Raw genomic sequence first — 22,411 nt, forward strand, 5'->3', positions numbered from 1 at the left:
AATTGTGTTCCAATTTTTTACAAGACCATTCCCCCAGATGCCCTTCCAATGCAAGTCAATACAGTGCATTCGGAAATTATTCAGACCTCTCCCTCTTCCCCGGTTGCTTATTGACATACACTGAGATTTCAGAACAGTGTTGATTAGAAGCAGCCAGTTACTTGTGTGTGCAAGGCTGGGGAGGGGAGTTGTTTTAAAATAATCAACTGACTGACCATTAAATGACAGACAAGTCAAGCCAAGTTCTGATAAACACATTGAGGCTATTCTAAGGTTCAGTGTGTAAACTGGTTCATAAAAGTGTGTATTATGCATCATTATATTTATTTTAATGTTTTATTTAACTAGGGAAGTCAGTTAACACATTTTACAAATGACGGCCTACCCGGCCAAACCCTAACCCGGACGACGCTGGGCCAATTGTGCACCGACCTATTGGACTTCCAATCACAGTTGGAATTAAACCAGGGTCTGTAGTGATACCTCTAGCACTGATGCCGTGCTTTAGACCGCTGCGCCACACGGGAGCCCAATTGGCTTCTAAAAATATTCAAAAAACCCTTGACTTAATTGCACATTTTGTTGTGTTATAGCATGAATTAAAAAATGTATTTCATTCATTTTTCTCCTCACTCATCTACACACACACCCTATGACAACATTTGCACATTCATTGAAAATGAAATATCTAATTTCCATAAGTACTCACACCCCTGAGTCAATACTTTCTTGAAGCACCTTTGGCAGCGATTACAGCTGTGTATCTTTCTTAGTCTCTAAGAGCTTTCCACACCAGGATTGTACAACATTAACTATTTTTAAAATTCTTCAAGCTCTGTCATATTGGTTGTTGATCATTGCTAGACAACCATTTTCAGGTCCTGCCATAGATTTTCAAATAGATTTAAGTCAAAACTGTAACTCGGCCACTCAGGAACACTCACAGTCTTCGTGGTTTATTTATTTTAATTTTTCATCTTTATTTAACCAGGTAAGCCAGTTGAGAACAAGTTCTCATTTACAACTGTGACCTGGCCAAGATAAAGCAAAGCAGTTTGACAAAAACAACACAGACTTACACATGGAATAAACATACAGTCAATAACACAATAGAAAAATATATGTACAGTGTGTGCAAATGTAGTAAGATTAGGGAGGTAAGGCAATAAATAGGCCATAGGGGCAAAATAATTACAATTTAACAATTAACACTGGAGTGATAGATGTGCCGAAGATGAATGTGCAAGTAGAGAAGTGCAAGTACTGGGGTGCAAAGGAGCAAAAAAATTATTAACAGTATGGGGATGAGGTAGTTGGGTGGGCTATTTTACAGATGAGCTGTGTACAGGTGCAATGATCGGTAAGCTGCTCTGACAGCTGATGCTTAAAGTTAGTGAGGGAGAGAGATATAAGACTCCAGCTTCAGTGATTTTTGAAATCCGTTCCAGTCATTGGCAGCAGAGAACTGGAAAGAAAGGCGGCCAAAGGAGTTGGCTTTGGGGATGACCAGACCATACCTGCTGTAGCGCGTGCTACGGCTGGGTGTTGCTATGGTGATCAGTGAGCCGAGATAAGGCGGGGCTTTACCTAGCAAAGACTTATAGATGACCTGGAGCCAGTGGGTTTGGCGACAAATATGAAGCGAGGGCCAGCCAACGAGAGCATACAGGTTGCAGTGGTGGGTAGGATATGGGGCTTTGGTGACAAAACGGATGGCACTGTGATAGACTACATCCAGTTTGCTGAGTAGAGTGTTGGAGGATATTTTGTAAATGACATCGCCAAAGGATCAGTAGGATAGTCAGTTTTACGAGGGTATGTTTAGCAGCATGAGTGAAGGAGGCTTTGTTACGAAATAGGAAGCCGATTCTAGATATAATTTTGGACTGGAAATGCTTAATGTGAGTCTGGAAGGAGAGTTAACAGTCTAACCAGACACCTAGGTATTTGTCCACATATTCTAAGTCAGAACCGTCCAGAGGAGTGATGCTAGTCAGGCGGGCGGGTGCGTGCAGCGAGCGGTTGAAAAGCATGCATTTAGTTTTACTTGCATTTAAGAGCAGTTGGAGGCCACGGAAGGAGTGTTGTATGGCATTGAAGATCGTCTGGAGGTTTGTTAACACAGTATACAAAGAAGGGCCAGAAGTATACAGAATGGTGTCGTCTGCGTAGAGGTGGATCAGAGAATCACAAGCAGCAAGAGCGACATCATTGATTTATACAGAAAAAAAGAGTCGGCCAGAGAACTGAACCCTGTGGCACCCCCATAGAGACCGCCAAAGATCCGGACAACAGGCCCTCCGATTTGACACACTGAACTCTATCTGAGAAGTAGTTGGTGAACCAGGCGAGGCAGTCATTTGAGAAACCAAGGCTGTTGAGTCTGCCGATAAGAATGTGGTGATTGACAGGTCGATGAAGACGTCTGCACAGTATTGTCTTTAATCGATGGCGGTTATGATATCATTTAGGACCTTGATTGCATAGCGGAGAAGGAACGGTGGGATTCGAAATGGACGGTGATCTGTTTGTTAAGAGGTTTGAGACACGCAGTGCCCTTTCCCTCCTTCCAGACTGTGACAGAGAATGTGATGTTTTGAAACACATCAAAATATATGAAGCATGCTCATTTGAGCTACAGATTGGGAGAGATGACCGATAGGGGCGAGTGAGAACAATTGTGTGATTAAATCTTATGTCACAACCTGCCCTCTAAATACACCTCTGCTGTCTTCAACCAGGATCTCCTTGATCATTGCATGCGTCCGTAATGGGTCCGCGGTCAAACGACCACCCCTCATCACTGTCAAACGCTCCCTAAAACACTTCAGCGAGCAGGCCTTTCTAATCGACCTGGCCCGGGTATCCTGGAAGGATATTGACCTCATTCCGTCAGTAGTGGATGCCTGGTTATTCTTTAAAAGTGCTTTCCTCACCATCTTAAATAAGCATGCCCCATTAAAAAAATATATAGAACTAAGAACAGATATAGCCCTTGGTTCACTCCAGACTTCACTGCCTTTGACCAGCACAAAAACATCCTGTAGCGTACTGCATTAGCATCAAATAGCCCCCGTGATATGCAACTTTTCAGGAAAGTTAGGAACAAATATACACAGTCAGTTAGGAATGCAAAGGCTAGCTTTTTTAAACAGAAATTTGCATCCTGTAGCACAAATTCCCAAAAGTTCTGGGAGTCCATGGAGTCCAGCTGCCACTGCACTGAGACTAGGAAACACTGTCACCACCGATAAATTCACGATAATTGAGAATTTCAATAAGCATATTTTCTACGGCTGGCCATGCTTTCCTCCTGGCTACTCCGGCCAACAGCTCTGCAACCCCCACAGCAACTTGCCCAAGCCCCCACCCCCGCTTCTCCTTCACCCAAATCCAGACGGCTGATGTTCTGAAAGAGCTGCAAAATCTGGACCCCTACAAATCAGCTGGGCTAGACAATCTGGACCCTCTCTAAAATTATCCACCGAAGTTGTTGCAACCCCTATTACTAGCCTGTTCAACCTCTCTTTCGTATAGTCTGAGATCCCTAAAGATTGGAAAGCTGCCGCAGTCATCCCCCTCTTCAAAGGGGGAGACACTCTAGAACACAGGTGTCAAACTCATTCCACGGAGGGCCGAGTGTCTGCGGGTTTTCGCTCCTCCCTTGTACTTGATTGATGAATTAACATCACCAATTAGTTAGGAACTCCCCACACCTGGTTGTCTAGGGCTTTATTGAAAGGAAAAACCAAAAACCTGCAGACACTAGGCCCTCCGTGGAATGAGTTTGACACCCCTGCTCTAGAACCAAACTGTTACAAACCTATAGCTATCCTACCCTGCCTTTTCTAAAGTCTTCGAAAGTCAAGTTAAGAATCGTACCCTTTTTTAAATAATTTTTGCCTAAAACAACATAACCAAATCTAACTGCCTGTAGCTCAAGACTTGAAGCAAGGATATGCATATTCTTGATACCATTTGAAAGGAAACACTTAGAAGTTTGTGGAAATGTGAAATGAATGTAGGAGAATATAACACATTAGAACAGGTAAAATAATAATCCAAACCAAAATCATGTTTATCTTTGAAATGCAATAGAAAAGCCTTAACATAATATTGCAGTTTAGGTGCAATTTAGATTTTGGATACTAGATGGCAGCAGTGTGTGTGCAAAGTTTCATATTGATCCAGTGAAGCGTTGCAATACTAGACAATATTTTGCATTAAGTCTGCCCAAATGTGCCAAATTGGTCAATTGATACATTTTCAAGTACATAACTATAGAGAACATACAAAAAGTATATGGTGTAAGTTTACACACTCCAAGGAATGTCATACATGATGGATCATTAGCTTATACACAAACTTTCACACATCTAGTTGGCCGGAAAGGGTGGGTGTTGAGCCAGAAACAGCAGGGGTTCAAACTGTAGAACCTAGTTCCTACATTTGAATATAAAAATGTATTTCAACAAACAAAACTATGCTACATTTTATCTCTGGGACCCTCAGGATCAGAGCAAGATTACTGAATGCAAGTACATTATTTACCTTCAGAGGTGAATATATCAAACCAGTTGCCGTGATACATTTTTGTTGCTGTGCACTCTCCTCAAACAATAGCATGGTATTTTTTCACTGTAATTGCTACTGTAAATTGGACAGTGCAATTAGATTATGAATGACTATTATTATTATGAATTATTATTATTAGATTAACAAGAATTTAAGCTTTCTGCCCATATAAGACATGTCTATGTCCTGGAATGTTTGCTGTTACTTACAACTGTCATGCTAATCACGTTAGCGCACATTAGCTCAACCGTCCCGGTATAGGGACACCAATCCAGCCATTTCAAGGTCTCTTCAGGGTGTCTTCTCCATTTCTTTCTGAGAAAGAGGCGAGGAGAGAAGATGCAAGAAATCGAGGAAAGATGAATTGAGAAAGAAGCCCATATTTCTTCCATCAGGAAGTGAAAGTCAGCTGCTGTCTTCACAAGCTGTTCCTGAGGTATTCTGGGACTGCATCTGCTGACTCCACACAGTTCATTATATTTGTTGTCTTTTTTTACCACAAATCACTCACCTTCTTTAAGGGCCTTGTCAACATTGTGTGATACCACCAATCTTCTCGTCTGTGCAGACTGTGAATCGTCCCTGCAAACATAAGATCAATTTAGAAATTGTTGTGTTAAGTACAAAGAATGTTCCAGTCGAAGGTCAATGATGCTCCATCTCACGCCATTGCATGCATACTAACATGATCACTGACAAAGGAACCAAGGATGCATTCGAACAACTTCAAATAGAAATTCAAACCAAACCAAGAAAACAAAACCAAGACAAAACACTGCCTATGCTTTCAATCACGTGGGTGATTGAAAGGCGAACTTTGTTGCCGGTTGTCGTGGTAATACAATGAAAGTTTAGATGCGATCACCATATAAGTTCAAAGATGAAAAAGCCTGGAAGGAGGAGAGATGACTAGAAACGATTCGGTTGGCCGTTTTATGTGTGGATTAATTGTCGGAGTAGAGGTCCTTGTGCATTTCAGGTAAAATAACAACTCAATGTTTATATCCCAGGACAAATTAGCTAGCAACAGCAAGCTAGCTAAATAGGACAAATTAACGTTAGCTAGCAAGTGCAAGCTAGCTAGCTAAATTGCCACACATGTTTAATGCTTTTCGACCTGTCCCCAAATTAATGCCATTGGTTCAGAGTTTGTTTTGATATTTTAACCTGCGTGTCGTGATCGCGTTTGGTGTGGGCAAAATACATTTATGCACGATAGCGCACGATGGCGCACGCACGCAGCCGGTTTGGGTTCCGTGTTAGAGAAAATACTGGCTGTTAGTCTTCTAACGTTAGGTCCGTTTGAAAGTCTACGATTTGACGTCATTCTACGGACCTAACTAGTCTGTTCTGTTGCTCGTGCCATCAGATTTGCATTGTAAATCAAGCAAGGTCTTGGTGACTCATGTAAAAAAAAAAAAAAAAAAAAAAACGTAGCTAGCGTTGCGTTTGCAGCTAACGTTAGAAATATTCTTGCTAACACACTCACCAGCAATTAGTTAGCTAGCTATTACGATTGCTACCTGAAACATACATTTATGTAGATCGCCCTCTATCTTTGGTCCGTGCTGTCTGGGGTCCACCCCCCCTCCAAGTTTAAATATGAAGTGGTGGGGGTGATGGACGTCCCATGGATTCCAGATATTCATTACGCTGAAACGGAAGGAAACGGAAGGAAACGAGGGGGAACCTATCTGAATTTGTCCAATAGAAACTCTCGTTTTATTTTTGGGGTGCAACAGCATTAAAAATATCGCGTTTTGACCACGTGCTTTAAGACCCAAACGGCGTTCCATACTTGTACTAACGATTTCACCCCAGGGTAAATTGTCAGAGAGGGGGGTCACTGTCGAACAATCAGTCAGAAGTGTCCTTTCAACATTCTACAAGGTTACAAAGGGAAAGAAGCCTCGTACAAAACATCCTCAGGGTGAGGATCAGGGTGAGGCCAAAGGGATAATTGTTCAACTATTATAAGGGGATTTTACACTTTTGTCTTTTAATTATTATACTGGCTAATTTCAGTAAAGTACATTGCATTTCAAGGATTTGGCACTCTTTTTTATATCTGCGTCATGAAAAAAATACGCATTTCTCTAATAATACTGTAATGACCTGGCTAGATCATAAATTAACAAATGTCCAGACAGAGGGTGAGTTTAGGAATTCTCGGTTTATTAACCCAACTCAACACAGGCTACTGTTTAGCCGTAGCCCACGCCAAATAACGCAAGGATCCCAGTATAAAACACACTGACAGGTAGCGTACTTGTTAGAGCGTTGGGCCAGGAACCTAAAGTGTGCTGGATCAAATCCCCGAGCAGACAAGGTAAAAAAAATCTGTTGTTCTTCCCCTGAGCACGGCAGTTAACCCACTGTTCCCCAGGCGCCGAAAACGTGGATGTTGATTATGGCAGCCCACGCACCTCTCTGTTTCAGAAGACACATTTCAGTTGTACAACTGACTAGGTATCCCCCTTTCCTAAGTAGTCTTAAATTTGCAGTGCTCCACCCCTGCCGTCCCACCAATCACAAGGATGATCCGTACCGGAACAGATAGCAGGTTGACTGGCATATCGGACGCCGCGAACGCTGTACGGTTAAGTACAACACAGCATAACTGATCATTTACAGCTATCAATGCGGGTCGCTACAATACTTAAAACAATGTATTTATGAATCAAGAAATGTTGTTTTGAGAAGTGCTCTACTGCCACCTTGTGTTCATCTTCAAGACAACCATTTCTACAGAAAAAGACTGATCATACAGTATCATAATAATCATTAGGGGGGGGGGGGGGGGGGGGGGTAGCCTGAGCGTTGGTCCAGTAACGAAATGTCGCTGGTTCGAATCGCTGAGCAGGCAAGGTGGAAAAATCTGCCGTTCTGCCATTGAGCAAGGCAGTTAATCCCCAACAACAATTGCTCCCTGGGTCCAGATGACCTGGATCTCAATTAAGGCCCCCACCTCTCTGATCTGACGGTTTGGGTTAAATGAGGAAGACACATTTGGGTTGAATTCATTCATGCACAATTGACTAGGTATTTCCCAATATCCAGGCTCACATAGTCCAATTGAATAAAGAGAGCTTTCATGATGCATGGGAAAAATGATACTTGAAATTGGTACTGGCCTAAAGAGAAGGAAAATCTGAGCTTTTATGTTGTTTTTACCTTCTTCACATAACTTCTACATTCCTGCCCAGTACCCTGCTCTGAACCTCAGACACTGTCACTAGCCGTCTACCACCCGGTATAGAGTCATTGAACACTGGTCACTTCATGTTTAACATACTGTTTAACCCAATTTATATGTACACTGAGTGTACAAAACAATAGGAACACCTGCTCTTTCCATGACATAGACTGACCAAGTGAATCCAAGTGAAAGCTACGATCCGTTATTGATGTCACCCAATTCAACCAGTGTAGATGAAGGGGAGACAGGTTAAAGATGGATTTTGAAGCCTTCAGACAATTGAGACATGTATTGTGTATGTGCAAAAGTTTTGCTTCAGTCCCTCTCCTGTGCCATTCAGAAAGTGAATTGGCAAGACAAAATATTTAAGTGCCTTTTAATGGGTTATGGTAGTAGGTGCCCGGTGCATCAGTTTGAGGGTGTCTGCAACACTGCTGGTGTTTTCTTGCTCAACAGTTTCCTGTGTGTAGAGTGGTCAAGAATGGTCCACCACCCAAAGGACATCCAGCCAATATGGGCCAGCATCCCTGGGGAATGCTTTCGACACCTTTTAGACACCTTCCATGCCACAATGAATTGAGGCTTTTCTGAGGGCAAAATGGGGTGCAGCTCAATATTAGGAAGGTGTTCCTAATGGTTTGTACACTCAGTGTATATATATTTATATTTCGGACTCTGACATTGCTCATTCTGATATTTATTAATTTCTCTTAACTTTTGAGAATATGTGTTTATTGTTTTGTATTGCTAGGTATTACTGCACTATTGGAGCTACAAACACAAGCATTTCACTGCACATGCGATAACATCTTCTAAATATGTGTATGCGATCAATAAACTTTGATTTGACCTTAATTGCTTTGTTGTGAGTTCAAACATCAAACTATTGAATTACAGTACTTTCTATTACATTCTAGTTATTACTACAGCCACTAGCTGGTGCAATCTATTCAGACTTGCATGAGAACTACAGTAATGTCGTGAACTTGACCATTTACATTTGCACAACGACTATTCAACCAAACCAGGACTTGAATGAGTCTAAACTAGATTAAAATATGTGGTAAATGAAAATATAATGTATTGCAGCATGTTAAATTTGGAGATGTCAGACGGGCTAGTCCTCTAACTCATGTGCAATAACTTCAATGACTTTTCCTATTGCTTGGCATTTACAAGCTGTTATAATGTGCTCTGGACTATCCTTAGGGAGAGGTTGAGACTTTGTTTACTCTGGGATTGACTAATGGCCTATCTGGTGTATAGGTGTCACAGCAACCCAGGTGCCAATTGGCTGTGTTCAGGCGCAAACAGGAAGTTGAGCGGCTAAGAACAGCAACCAAAACCAAAAAGGCAGCGAGAGCATGAGCCAAAGCATGCCCATGGGGGATTACTGTGTGCTGCAGAGGGCTGGAGCTCAACAGCTACCCTCCTTTGTTTTCCATAGAATCTGAAAGGAGGATTGTTATAAGGAAACTGGGGGGGGGAAATACTAAGAATGTTTTATTTCACAATCACTAGTATTTATGCAAGGATATTAATGCTTTGCAGAGCCATTATGCAATAGCTTGAATGTCACTGCATTCATTCCTGTTGAAACAAGTAGTACTACGAGTGGCAAAACACTCACCGTTGGGACTATTTTCTTAGTAAAGATCTGACTTCAAGAGTTGAGCGAGGACAGTAGGAGCAGAACAACAATGAAACAAATCTCTCCTGAAATCCCAACAGCTGAATCAAACCACAACGTACATGTTTCACACATGTGGTCTTACATTCTCGGACATTGCTGACCTCTCTGTTAATCTATGTCACTGTATTGAAACTAGAAAAACAGTCTATGGTGTAATATTGGAAATATCACAACGTTGTAGTACAGCAGGATTACAAAACAATATTTTTATTAAGATTTGCATGTTTATCCACAGGATTAAGAGTTGCCCCTGAATGTGCAGTGACACACTCAAACGTGTGTAAATGTATAGCAACTAATTTGAAACACACAATTACATACAGTACCAGTCAAAAGTTTGGGCACACCTACTCATTCCAGGGTTTTTCTTTATTTTGTACTATGTTCTACATTGTAGAATAATAGTGAAGACATCAAAACTATGAAATAACACATATGGAATCATGTAGTAACCAAAAAAGTGTGAAACAAATCAAAATATATTTTATTATTTGAGATTCTTCAAAGTAGCCACTAGTTGCCTTGACAGCTTTGCACACTCTTGGCATTCACTCAACCAGCTTCATGAGGTAGTCACCTGGAATGCATTTCAATTAACAGGTGTGCATTGCGTTTGAGCCAATCAGTTGTGTTGTGACAAGGTAGGGGTAGTATACAGAAGATAGCCCTATTTGGTAAAAGATTAAGTCCATATTATGGCAAAAAACAGCTCAAATAAGCAAAGAGAAATGACAATCCATCTTTACTTTAAGACATGAAGTTCAGTCAATCTGGAAAATTTCAAGAACTTTGAAAGTTTCTTCAAGTGCAGTCAGAAAAACCATCAAGTACTATGTAAAAACTGGATCTCATGAGGACCGCCACAAGAAAGGAAGACCCAGAGAGTTACCTCTGCCTCAGAGGATAAAAGCATTAGTGTTACCAGACTAAAAAATTGAGGCTGAAATAAATGCTTCACAGAGTTCAAGTCACATCTCAACATCAACTGTTCAGAGGAGACTGTGTGAATCAGGCCTTCGTGGTCAAATTGCTGCAAAGATACCACTGCTAAAGGAAACCAATGAGAAGAAGAGACTTGCTTGGACCAAGAAACACAAGCAATGGACATTAGACTGGTGGAAATCTTTCCTTTGGTCTGATAAGTCCAAATTTGAGATTTTTGGTTCCAACTGCCATGTCTTTGTGAGACACAGAGTAGGTGATGCAAGAGTAGATGGTCTCCGCATGTGTAGTTCCCACCGTGAAGCATGGAGGAGGAGGTGTGATGGTGTGGGGGTGCTTTTCTGGTGACACTGTCTGTGATTTATTTAGAATTCAAGGCACACTTAACCAGCATGGCTACCACAGCATTCTGCAGTGATACGCCATCCCATCTGATTTGCACTTAGTGGGACTATCATTTGTTTTTCAACAGGACAATAACCCAACACACCTCCATGCTGTGTAAGGGCTATTTGACCAAGAAGGAGAGTGATGGAGTGCTGCATCAGATGACCTGGCCTCCACAATCACCCGACCTCAACCCAATTGAGATGGTTTGGGATGAGTTGGACCGCTGAGTGAAGGAAAAGCAGCCAAAAAGTGCTCAGCATATGTGGGAACTCCAACAAGACTGTTAGAAAAGCATTCCAGATTAAGCTGGTTGAGAGAATGCCAAGAGTGTGCAAAGCTGTCATCAAGGCAAAGGGTGGCTACTTTGAAGAATCTCAAATATAAAATATATTTTGATTTGTTTAACACTTTTTTTGGTTACTACATGATTCCATATGTGTTATTTCATAGTTTTGATGTCTTCACTATTATTCTACAATGTAGAAAAAAGTCAAATGAAAAGAAAAACACTTGAATGAGTAGGTGTGTCCAAACTTTTGACTGGTAATGCATATACACACATACAGTAAGCTACAAGCATATACAATTTCACATACAGTAGATGTCACAAATGCAGACATGTTGATGGAAAATATATATTTTCTTCCTCATGTGTCATGTAAATAACAATAAAAAAATGTATCTAACAAATAATCTGAAATCTTTCATTTTGGGGGAAAAATATACAAATTGTATAATTGTCCACCCTAGATTAAAATGTACCTTATATATATATATATAAGTGCGTAAAAGAAAGGGCCTTAAAAGGCATCTAGATAAATTACCAAGAGCATTTATTCACTTCATCCTTTTATCCTATCTCCTCGAAGGCCAAAGACAAGGTTGCAAAGTGAGCCATAGATAAGCAAGGCCTCTACTATGGCTTCAGCTTTGCTGTTAGTGTACACACATACATAGCCCAGAGTGGCCCGACACATCCCTGTCAGTGCTTTCCATAAGGTGCAGAAGCGGTTTGCCATTACGCAGACAAATTAGCATGTACATTATTAACAGTGGGCGAAGAGTGGGATGAGATGCCCTACAAATAATTTCACAGTTTGTCAATGAATTCTCTCTCATCGCATCTAAAAGACCCTGAGATCTTGGGAGGTTCAGTTTAGGCATCGATCCATATTCTACAGCTCACAGAGCCCCATACCCCTATACTGTACTGTATGTCCCAGTCATTCCTATGAGTAGGCACTCTGGTCGAACAAGAAGGCCAGCAGGCACTCTGGTCAAACAAGAAGGCCAGCAGTGATCAAGGCTTTTCCACGCCAAGCCTGCCACTGACTGGCCCATTTCTTGAGTCACTGCACTGCCAGGTCCTCAGCAGGTCTTGACAGAGGACTTAGAGATGTCTGAGGTCTTCACGATAACGCTGGCTCGGGTCTCTGCAGCAGAGGCCTGGCTGGAGGAAGCCTGCTCTGAAGGAGTGTGCTGGGCTGCTGGCATGTCCCTTTTCCAGGGGCTGTTGTTGTAGCTGATGAGGGGCATGGGGTCCCTGGTGCTGGTCACTTTGAAGTTGGTTACCTTTCCAGCAGTGACAAAGGTGGCCATGCTGGGTAGTGAGCACGATGGTACTCTCAGCACAGAGGAAGCTAAACGTGATCCCCACAGCCCGCCACGAAGATGCTGCAAGTCACAGTGAAGGTGGGGTTTAATTCAGCCATAACCATTCAAACACTTATTTCAGGATATATCTGAATATAGATTTGGCCACTAGCATATTTCTTAACGTGTATAGTAGTCTGTTTGTAGAATCTTCATAAATCATTGACAGCATTAGAGGAGGGAATTTCATTGACACTAACCACGTTTCCATCCACAGTTTTCATGCGAGTAAAGCCATACCGTATAAAAAACGAAATCACAACAGCTGTGATGGAAATAGGAAGTTTCGATGCAATTTTACAAACGCCGACAGATCATTTGCTCATTCAACATGGTGGGATCGTATTGTGTGTTGAACTTTAGATTTGTACTCAGTACATGAAAACTTAAGAGAAAAATGACATTTTGTGCGCGCACGGGTTTTCTTTATGCGGATTTGGGGATTTTTGCATTTTCGCATGAAAATATGTCACCAATTGGATGGAAACCTAGCTATAGCAAGTCTTGCAAAACACGTGGCATATTTACCAATGAAAATCTATTACTGCAACTTGAACACATTGGCATGCACATGTAAATATTGTCATGTTTACAAGCGCTGCATGCCTTAATACTTTCTAACATGCTTGTAAACTGCTCTTCCTGCTGTTGAGCTCTGCATGATTCATCTATACTAAGGAACCTCATCTCCCCCCTCTTCACCCACGGACACACACACACACACACACGTGCGTGTGTGCAGCATCACATTTCCTCTTCCAGCTCAATGTAGCAAGATATTCTACAAATACCACAATAGCCATCTTGTCCACATTTTTGAAAGTAGCTGACAGCCAGGGCTTTCTAGGGCAAAGAAAATAGCTTGGCATTATACTAGTTTTCTCTGTTTCTCCAATGGGCATGTCATTATGTATTAGAACATTACAACACAAAAGGGAAACAACGGTTGAGAAATAACGAATGCTATTCTGTTGAATTCTGTAACTGTATGTGTGTGCCTTGATTTGTGATTGGGCTTGTTTTGAGCACAATTCAAGACATGAAACGAGGTTTAATCATTAGCCAGGGGACAAAAGTGAATTCGGTATTCACCAGAGAGCTGCCTTCTGTTTTTTGTCTTTCTTTGCGTCAGAGCACTTTAGAACAGGAACTGACAGTATGGGCTGGGCTAGAAGTAAAAGGGACAGTACCACCATTCTACAGTTACAGTACTCTTCCTACTGTAAAGCAGTCGAACTGGCTAAGGTAATGAACTCAAAATCGTCGGGTTTCAAGTGAAGGTTTGTTTATCTTCTGATCGGGCAGGGTTAATGATTCAGCTGTCTGTACAGTATGTTTCTGTGTACCCAGGCAGGCCCAGCCATGCCGCTCAGCCCTATTAGAATAAGCTAATTCTGCTAGCTAAGTGCACTTCCCTTGGCTTAGAGAACAGGCCAGCTACAATGGCACCATAAAACAAAGCTATCGCTAAGTGCTGCAAGTACTCCATAAAGACACACAGGCTCAAAATCAAAGGCTTCTTTCTGTGTGTCAGCTCATGATTTTTACTACCTTTCCAATCTTACAAAAGAATCTAGCTGTCTTGAATGATTATTTGGCTAACATAATGGTTAGGAGGCAATTTTTGGACTGATGGGCTTTTCTTCTGATACAGATACGCAATTGGACAATGCAATTGTTCAGTGTCCTTACCCCCTTAGAGTCCTCTTCACTGTGCACACTGTCTGTGTCACTCTCTGTAAAGCAGAACAGAAAGAAGAACCATGAAAACCCACAACTCAGGGATTTCCAGACTAACAGGTTGGAGAAGGATGGGCATATGAAAGAAAGTCAGTTTTTTTTTTTTTTTTTTTTAAGTTCAATGACAATAGGCTTTATCTGCTACCATCAGTGATGAACTCTAGTGCACTTCTGTACATAATCATTGTAGAGATCATATGTTATGCTTCACCAAAAACGAAACATGCAGGAATATCAGAGTAGTTATATGTACAGTATCATACTATTTGTAACACATCAGGAGGATCAATATCAACCATATACAGTATCATATTAAGCATACACATACAGAAATAACTGTATAAATAATGCATAAATACAAGCTCATATTCTGAGTTCAACTCTTTCTCTTTCTGTGTTAACGCTTCTCCCAAGCAACACATTCACTTATTCTACAGTAATACCATTGAGCAGGTTGAATGACAGTGGTGATGTAGCCATGTTGATGATAACAAGCACTGGCCTGGCCTTGGGCTTTGCAACAGGGAAGCCTTATGGCTCTCGTAGACACTAAGCAATACACCGCAGTACTATACTATCGAGACTGAATAAAAAGTTCAAACGTTTCAATTTCACTTGGCATTTTCAAATGGAGGTGACAGTGTGCCGTACAAGTCGCAGGCGTACACTGGTGTTCGAAAATACAGTGGTGCCTCCCATCACCTGGAGTACTTTAGAATAACAATGTGATTGTAGTGGCATTCTAATCCTTCACATCTCTTTCATCGCTGCTCTGAACTATAGGAATTACACCATTGTTAACACCTAGAATGGGTACTGATGTGAGTTCCAAGCAACCCAGTCTGTTGTGTTCGGGCGTGGGTTGGGGTCGAATGGAAGAATTTGGGGGATGTGGACTGACCTCCATACGAGGACACAGGGGAGATCTGGAGTGGATACGGGTGGCTGGAGCTGACCGACTGCTCCTCATTCTCCGTGGTCACCTCGATGGTCTGACACACATATGGCAGGTCATCGATGATCAGCTGGTCATCCCCAGGGCTGCGACTGCCCGGATGAAGATATTCTGAGGAAGCGCAAGATAATCCCTGGTTATACATTTGTCCTCCAGTGGAAAGCCTAAGCAATTTACTCACAGCTATATGCATAAGACATTAGTAAGTGTGTAACTACTATACACGTCTCCTGTTGTGCTCTCATAATGGTCTACCACACAACATCAATTCAATTGATTAAATGTGTGTAGTGGACACTGATGCCAAAGCTCTTACCTTTGCAGTCTGTAATGTACTCCTCTTTCACTTCATCCTTCAACTCTACCTTCACCACTTCATGGTCTTCAACAGACCCATTCATGCTCTCCGTGGATGAGGACCTGGGCTCCACCTGTTCCTGGGGTGACAGAGGCAGAGAGGTGTGGGCATCTCTTTCCATCCTCACTGGAGGTCTGTCATGCTTGCTAAAATCCTTTTACATTTGCCAAGTAAAATGATCAATTTCAAAGAATGGTTTGAATGGTTAGAATGTGAAATTGAAATAGTAATGCACTGAGGTCGTCTGTGTCAACACACACTAGTGATTACCTTGTGTTTTCCCTCTTTTTCCCTCTTTTTCTTTCCTAGAAAACACATCGACATGACATTCCACTGTTAAAAAGGTGGACACAAATTCATCTATTTCAGTGTGTCAATTTCAAGCCTATGCAACCGCCTCAGCGAGAAGAACGTGTAGATAAACTGTTGATTGCTAATTAACAGTAATGTAATAATATCTACAACATTAACGAATGTGCATCTACGTAATCAAGTGTTAATAACATGTAAAACCGTGCTTACAGCACATATTATACATGAAATTAACCTGGCTAGTAGCTACACCGTAAAGCCATAAGTGTTATCCTCTCTGGGAGCTGATCTTTAATTCAGTCTCTGCCATTTCTAATTTAGTTTAATTGTATGTATTTATTTAACCTTTATTTAACTAGGCAAGTCAGTTAAGAACAAATTCTTATTTACAATGACGGCCTACACCGACCAAACCTGGACGACGCTGGGCCAATTGTGCGCCGCCCTATGGGACTCCCAATCACGGCCGGTTGTGATACAGCTGGATTTGAACCAGGGTGTCTGTAATGTCGCGTCTGCCAATGAGTTGCAGTGTCTTAGACCGCTGCGCCACTCGGGAGCCCCAATCATTGTTCTCTCAGAGCTAGAGGCAACCACTTGCCTTTCTTGGTCTGGCGCTCTGACGCAGACAGCATCTTGTATACCCTGAAAGCGTTAGTTCCCTTCTTGATGCTCTTGTCTTTCACCTCCTCAATATCAGGCAGAGAGTTCATTGCACAGCGGAAATTGGCCTTCCATGTTTTCGGGTCTGGTTTGTCGATCCCTAGTTGGTATTTTCCTGAATATAAAAAATGACTAATTATGGAAAGGCTATGCTGCTGCATAAACTTGAGTCATAACACTGATCATAACACATAACAGTGGCATTGGTAATGTAAAATACTGTGTATTGTTGGCCATTTCTTATCACTTCATTTTCACAACTGTACCTGTATGAATGGCCCAGTTCTTGAATAAAGGAGCATCTTTTTCCAAATCCCAGCCATGTCTTGCAGCATGCATCCATGGAATCTGGAAGATCCTCTTCTCCTGCAGGTTCATCACAACAATGATTCAGACATTTATGACTTGGCTAACACATCGCACACATCTTGCGCAATTTGGTTGGCTGCATGGTTAATCTCCCCACGTCCAAATAATCAGGGACGAAAAAGAGATTAAGATGAGTCCATAGACTGCTTACGAGGTACGGAAACAAATATCCGAATACATTCTTTCGCTGAACTGTCCTATTATGTTTAAAGAGTTACTTCCTTTACATGCCCATTAAAGGTGCTGACAAACAAAGTCATATGTGAAAATAGTCTGTTTTTAAAAGACTGAAGCACTGGAAGCATTTGAATGTTATACATATTCAGACCCTCTCACTTTTTCCACATTTTGTTACGTTACAGCCTTATTCTAAAATGTATTCAATTGTTTTTTCCCTCATCAATCTACACACAATACCCTATAATGACAAAGCAAAAACAAGTTTAGAATTTTTTGCAAATGTATATATATATTTTTTTTAAACAGACGTATCACATTTACATAAGTATTCAGACTCTTTACTCACTACTTTGTTGAAGCACCTTTGGCAGCGTTAAAAGCCTTGACTCATCTTGGGTATGACGCTACAAGTTTCTCCCATTCTTCTCTGCGGATCCTCTCAAGCTCTGTCAGTTTGGATGGGGAGAGTCGCTGCACAGCTATTTTCAGGTCTCTCCAGAGATGTTCGATCGGGTTCAAGTCTGGGCTCTGGCTGGGCCACTCAAGGATATTCAGAGACTTGTCCCAAAGCCACTCCTGCGTTGTCTTGGCTGTGTGCTTAGGGTCATTGTCCTGTTGAAAGGTAAACCGTCACCCTAGTCTAAGGTCCTGAGCGCTCTGGACCAGGTTTTCATCAAGAATCTCTCTGTACTTTACTCCGTTCATTCTTCCCGCAATCCTGACTAGTCTCCCAGTCCCTGCCACTGATAAACATCCGCACATCATGATGCTGCCACCATGCTTCACCGTAAGGATGGTGCCAGGTTTAGTCCAGAAGTGACGCTTGGCATTCATGCCAAAGAGTTCAATCTTGGTTTCATCAGATCAGAGAATCTTGTTTCTCATGGTCTGAGATTCCTTTATATTTCTTTTGGCAAAAAACAAAAAACATGTGCCTTTTACTGAGGAGTATCTTCAGGCGGCCAGCTCTAGGAAGAGTTTTGGTAGATCTAAATTTCTTCCGTTTAAGAATGATGGAGGCCACTGTGTTCTTGGGGACCTTCAATGCTGCAGACATTTTTTAGTACCCTTCCCCAGATCTGTGCCTCGACACAATCCTGTCTCGGAGCTCTACGGACAATTCCTTCGAACTCATGGCTTGGTTTTTGCTCTGACATCTGTGGGACCTTATATAGACAGCTGTGTGCCTTTCCAAATCATGTCCAACCAATTGAATTTACCACAGGTGGACTCCAATTGTAGAAACATCAAGGAGGATCAATGGAAACAGGATGCACCTGAGCTCAATTTCGCGTCTCATAGGGTTTGTCATTATAGGGTATTGCGTGTAGATTGTGGACTGGGGATTTAATCAATTTTGGAATAAGGCAAAATGTGGAAAAAGTGAAGGGGTCTGAATACTTCCCGAATGCACGGTGTATGTAACATTTCTACCTGAAAATAATACATGTAACATTTCTACCTCATTCACATATCAGTAGTAATGAAGGAATACAAATCCGCTAAAGAAAAACTGTCCTGTCTGGCTAGAATGTTGTACGTAGGCTACAGCTCGCTGTTGTATAATTAGTTTGCGTTTGCGAGGTTGACAACATTAGCAACACATTCACATTGCAACTCTTCCTTAAGTCCTTGCAACGGTTCCATCACAACCGTTTTTGTAGATAAAATGTTTGACATAGTTCTTTTAACATCCTGTCATGTGTGCTTATTGTTTTACCGTTGATATGTTCTAGGCTATTTTGAGACCTTAAGAAGGATCCGGTAATGCTGGAGTGTCTACCAATGGCATGTCCACATTTATGAGGTATTTATAAAATATAAATAGCCCACACTTTAGATGACGTGATGCAAAAATACTTAACTAATGATTAGTAAAGGCTTTATAAGGACCTACAGTGTATTAAATCTAAGGAATGGAGTAATGATTAATACATGATAAATAAACAATTTACTAATTCATTATAAATGCTTTATTACGTGGAGTTATTATAAAGTGCTACTCCAAAAAGTTGTTAAAGAATATAGTAAGATGCACACAGGCTGTTAAGATGTGTGCATGCTTGTTTGTGTTCCTATATGATGGAGGGGTTATGTTGGTTGGTTTGGTAGCAATTGTTGCTTCAGCTAAGCTTGAAAAGCAGGTACAGTAATAAACTTAGAATGCGGTGAACTTCCATACTAAGGCAAACTCAGTGTCTCAATAAAGATACATTTCACTTACTCTATTAACCCATTTCAGCCCAGGAATTAGGCAAGAGTTGATCTGTTCCTCCAACCATGGCCGCATGCGCATCCTCTCCACTGGCATGGTGGCCTGCAGACACAGAGCAAGGAGGAAATAAACAGTAAATTGAATGAATGAACCCTCCACTTCACTTCCTGAAGACAGCAACAGATCAGAAAACATCTGAGACCAATTGGCCCATTTGGGGGGTGACAACTCCCTGAGCTTATCAGCAACATCTGATCTCATACAGAGCAGAACCCAGTGCCAAAACACACCAAATACAGAGGGGCCACAACAACACACAATAATAGCTTCAGATGTGTTATATATCACATGTTGAACTGTACTCTGTTGATGTGTAATAAGATGTTAATGAATCTTTAAAAGAGGTTAACGGTGCACGTGAGGCTTGTGATGACCTCTAGTTAGTGCTGCAAGTAGAGTAATCACGTTAGTGATCAAGGTCCACTCCAACAAAACGCAACAAACTCCTAAACCAATAAACTGTAAAATGTTATGAGAATGTTACTTTAATATATTTGCATATTGGGTTTATAGTACATATTCTATTAAGAACATTAAGCCAATAAAATAACGAACGTGTAGTTATCATTTAGTCAACCCTGCAGTTGTAGCCTAGTAGTTATGACATTTACCAGAACCAAGCGTGTACCAATTCCATTATGCTTCCAATTTCTTTCCGAGCCTGATAATAACATACACAATGTAAAAGACAACTACCGATAAATGGTTACTTCAATGGTTTGTCGACATTCTGGTGCGCTATGCGCCACAGTTGGCAACAAATATACATTGCATCCGTCTCGCAAAGTCACGCTGTGGCCAAAACTGACAGCTGTTCAAGTTCACCAGAAAGCTGGCTGACATGTCAACACAAAAGTGAAAATAAACTTCATTCCATGTCGGATTGTCGGTTTCCCATGATCGGATCAACGTTCTATTACTTTCGATTAGGGTTTACATTGTCGCTTCATGATTCTATGGATACATAACTCTTCAGCAAAAACAACATGCGGAAACGTTACCTGCGATAAAGTGTTCTATTCAACTAGAGGTATCGACAGTCCTCTTGCCAGTCGCAAAGTTATCCCCGTGTAGTGTGTGATTTTGTGTACCAAAATGAAAACTATTAGCCTATTTCAGTGTCCAGATCGAAAGCAAAACAAGTAAAGGAAGTGCTTTGCGTGGAAAACCCCTCCCGATATATTCGTTTCACGTCGGCTGGACATAGATGGCGTTGTACGTAAGGGGTTCTGGAGCACGGAAGTCGTGCTCATTGGTCTACGGCTACGCCTCTGCAATCGACAGCTCAATTTCATTTTCACTTCCTCAAACCTCATCTGGTTGTATTCCAGTTTGCTAGGCTAGTGACCAATCCTCAAACAGGGCTTTCGTTTTTGAGATACCCCTATTCGAGGTATAAAAAAGCACAACCATATTTTAACATATCTCTAAGGTCTCCTATATACGAAATAGATGGTTGTATACAAATATTTACCAGGTTTTCCTTTTGTTAGCTGTTCAATAGACAACTTTCCAAGTCATCTGTGATCTAAATCCGTGCTGTTTGGTCCTGCCTGACAAAAATAAAATCAGTAACATGTTTTTTGATGAGTGGCTAAGTCGTTGGTTAGCTGCCCTACATACACAGATAAACAACATTAGGATATCTTTATACATGTTGGAAATATAGACCTGTAAACACACAGATACAATAGGTAGAAATATCAACTATTAATATTTATGATGAATTATTATGATGAACTTCACTTTTTGGTACGGTAACTGTTCAATAGACAACTTTCCAAGTACATTTTTAAAAAATGTTGTGGCTATTGTATTCATCTATAAGACAAGTGGGCTCAGACACTGAAAACTGTAATTTTTCCAGCCAAATGTTCCTCTGTGGATTTTATATGTTTAACCCCTACTCATGCAATTACGTTAGGGGGCCCCCTAGATTTCACTCCAAATCCAATATGACGTCCAAAATCCAATATGACTGCCATATTACCACTAAATGGTGGTTTAATCAACTGTATACATACACATTTTAAATGAGAAATGTTTCAGATTTGTGTACTGTACTTATGACCTGTACTCAAGACTATTTTTGTTTACTTTAACTATGTTAGGAATCCAATATGCCCACCTGCAACGTTCACTGTCTTCAAATTCCCTGTCATAAATGAGCCAAGGCGCAGCGTGCATGTAATTCCACATCTTTAATTAATTGAAGTGAATCCTTCACAAAAAACAGGTAAACAGAAACCGAACGTAACGCAACCGTGGCGCACACAAACACTCACAGAAAATAAATAACACTGGCAGAAAATAAATAATAAATAGAAAGATAAAAAGGCTCTCTAAGGTCAGGGCGTGACACCACCATATACACTCAAACACCTTTGTCTGGATATACACTACCGTTCAAAAGTTTGGGGTCATTTAGAAATGTCCTTGTTTTTCAAAGAAAAGCAAATTTTTTGTCCATTAATTATGTCCATTAATTAATGCTGGCGGTGCTCTCACTCTAGTGGTAGCATGAGACGGAGTCTACAACCCACACAAGTGGCTCAGGTAGTGCAGTTCATCCAGGATGGCACATCAATGCGAGCTGTGGCAAAAAGGTTTGCTGTGTCTGTCAGCGTAGTGTCCAGAGCATGGAGGCGCTACCAGGAGACAGGCCAGTACATCAGGAGACGTGGAGGAGGCTGTAGGAGGGCAACAACCCAGCAGCAGGACCGCTACCTCCGCCTTTGTGCAAGGAGGTGCACTGCCAGCGCCCTGCCAAATGACCTCCAGCAGGCCACAAATGTGCATGTGTCTGCTCAAATGGTCAGAAACAGACTCCATGAGGGTGGTATGAGGGCCCGACGTCCACAGGTGGGGGTTGTGCTTACAGCCCAACACCGTGCAGGACGTTTGGCATTTGCCAGAGAACACCAAGATTGGCAAATTCGCCACTGGCGCCCTGTGCTCTTCACAGGTGAAAGCAGGTTCACACTGAGCACATGAGCACATGTGACAGACGTGACAGAGTCTGGAGACGCCGTGGAGAACGTTCTGCTGCCTGCAACATCCTCCAGCATGACCGGTTTGGCGATGGGTCAGTCATGGTGTGGGGTGGC

General features: G+C 41.6%; 1 protein-coding gene across 3 annotated transcripts; it reads right to left on the bottom strand.

The window, feature by feature from the left end:
* Window positions 1–948: 948 nt before the first annotated feature.
* LOC129821433 (interferon regulatory factor 2-like) lies at window positions 949–20,515 on the bottom strand. 3 transcript variants are annotated; one of them, XM_055879104.1, is made up of 9 exons: window positions 20,306–20,515; window positions 19,254–19,346; window positions 16,747–16,846; window positions 16,419–16,595; window positions 15,776–15,810; window positions 15,464–15,584; window positions 15,094–15,258; window positions 14,145–14,188; window positions 949–5,157 (listed from the first exon to the last, which is right to left on the bottom strand). In XM_055879104.1, the coding sequence occupies exons 2-9, from the start codon at window positions 19,338–19,340 to the stop codon at window positions 5,104–5,106; spliced, it is 783 nt and encodes a 260-aa protein (XP_055735079.1). In that variant the 5' UTR covers window positions 19,341–19,346; window positions 20,306–20,515; the 3' UTR covers window positions 949–5,103. The 3 variants fall into 3 exon arrangements, with proteins under 3 accessions (XP_055735079.1, XP_055735077.1, XP_055735078.1); XM_055879102.1 differs by lacking the exon at window positions 949–5,157 and adding an exon at window positions 9,659–12,473; XM_055879103.1 differs by lacking the exons at window positions 949–5,157; window positions 16,419–16,595 and adding an exon at window positions 9,659–12,473.
* Window positions 20,516–22,411: the final 1,896 nt, after the last annotated feature.

The sequence above is a fragment of the Salvelinus fontinalis genome, chromosome 23 (assembly GCF_029448725.1).
Source record: "Salvelinus fontinalis isolate EN_2023a chromosome 23, ASM2944872v1, whole genome shotgun sequence".
Taxonomy (NCBI): domain Eukaryota; kingdom Metazoa; phylum Chordata; class Actinopteri; order Salmoniformes; family Salmonidae; genus Salvelinus; species Salvelinus fontinalis.

Coding starts and splice junctions, on each gene's coding strand:
- LOC129821433 (XM_055879102.1), bottom strand. CDS start 19,340: ATGCCAGTGGAGAGGATGCGCATGCGGCCATGGTTGGAGGAACAGATC. Junction 15,585..15,775: donor AAAAAGAGGGAAAACACAAG/GTAATCACTAGT, acceptor CTGTCACCCCAG/GAACAGGTGGAGCCCAGGTC. Junction 14,189..15,093: donor CCCTGTGTCCTCGTATGGAG/GTCAGTCCACAT, acceptor TCTGCTTTACAG/AGAGTGACACAGACAGTGTG.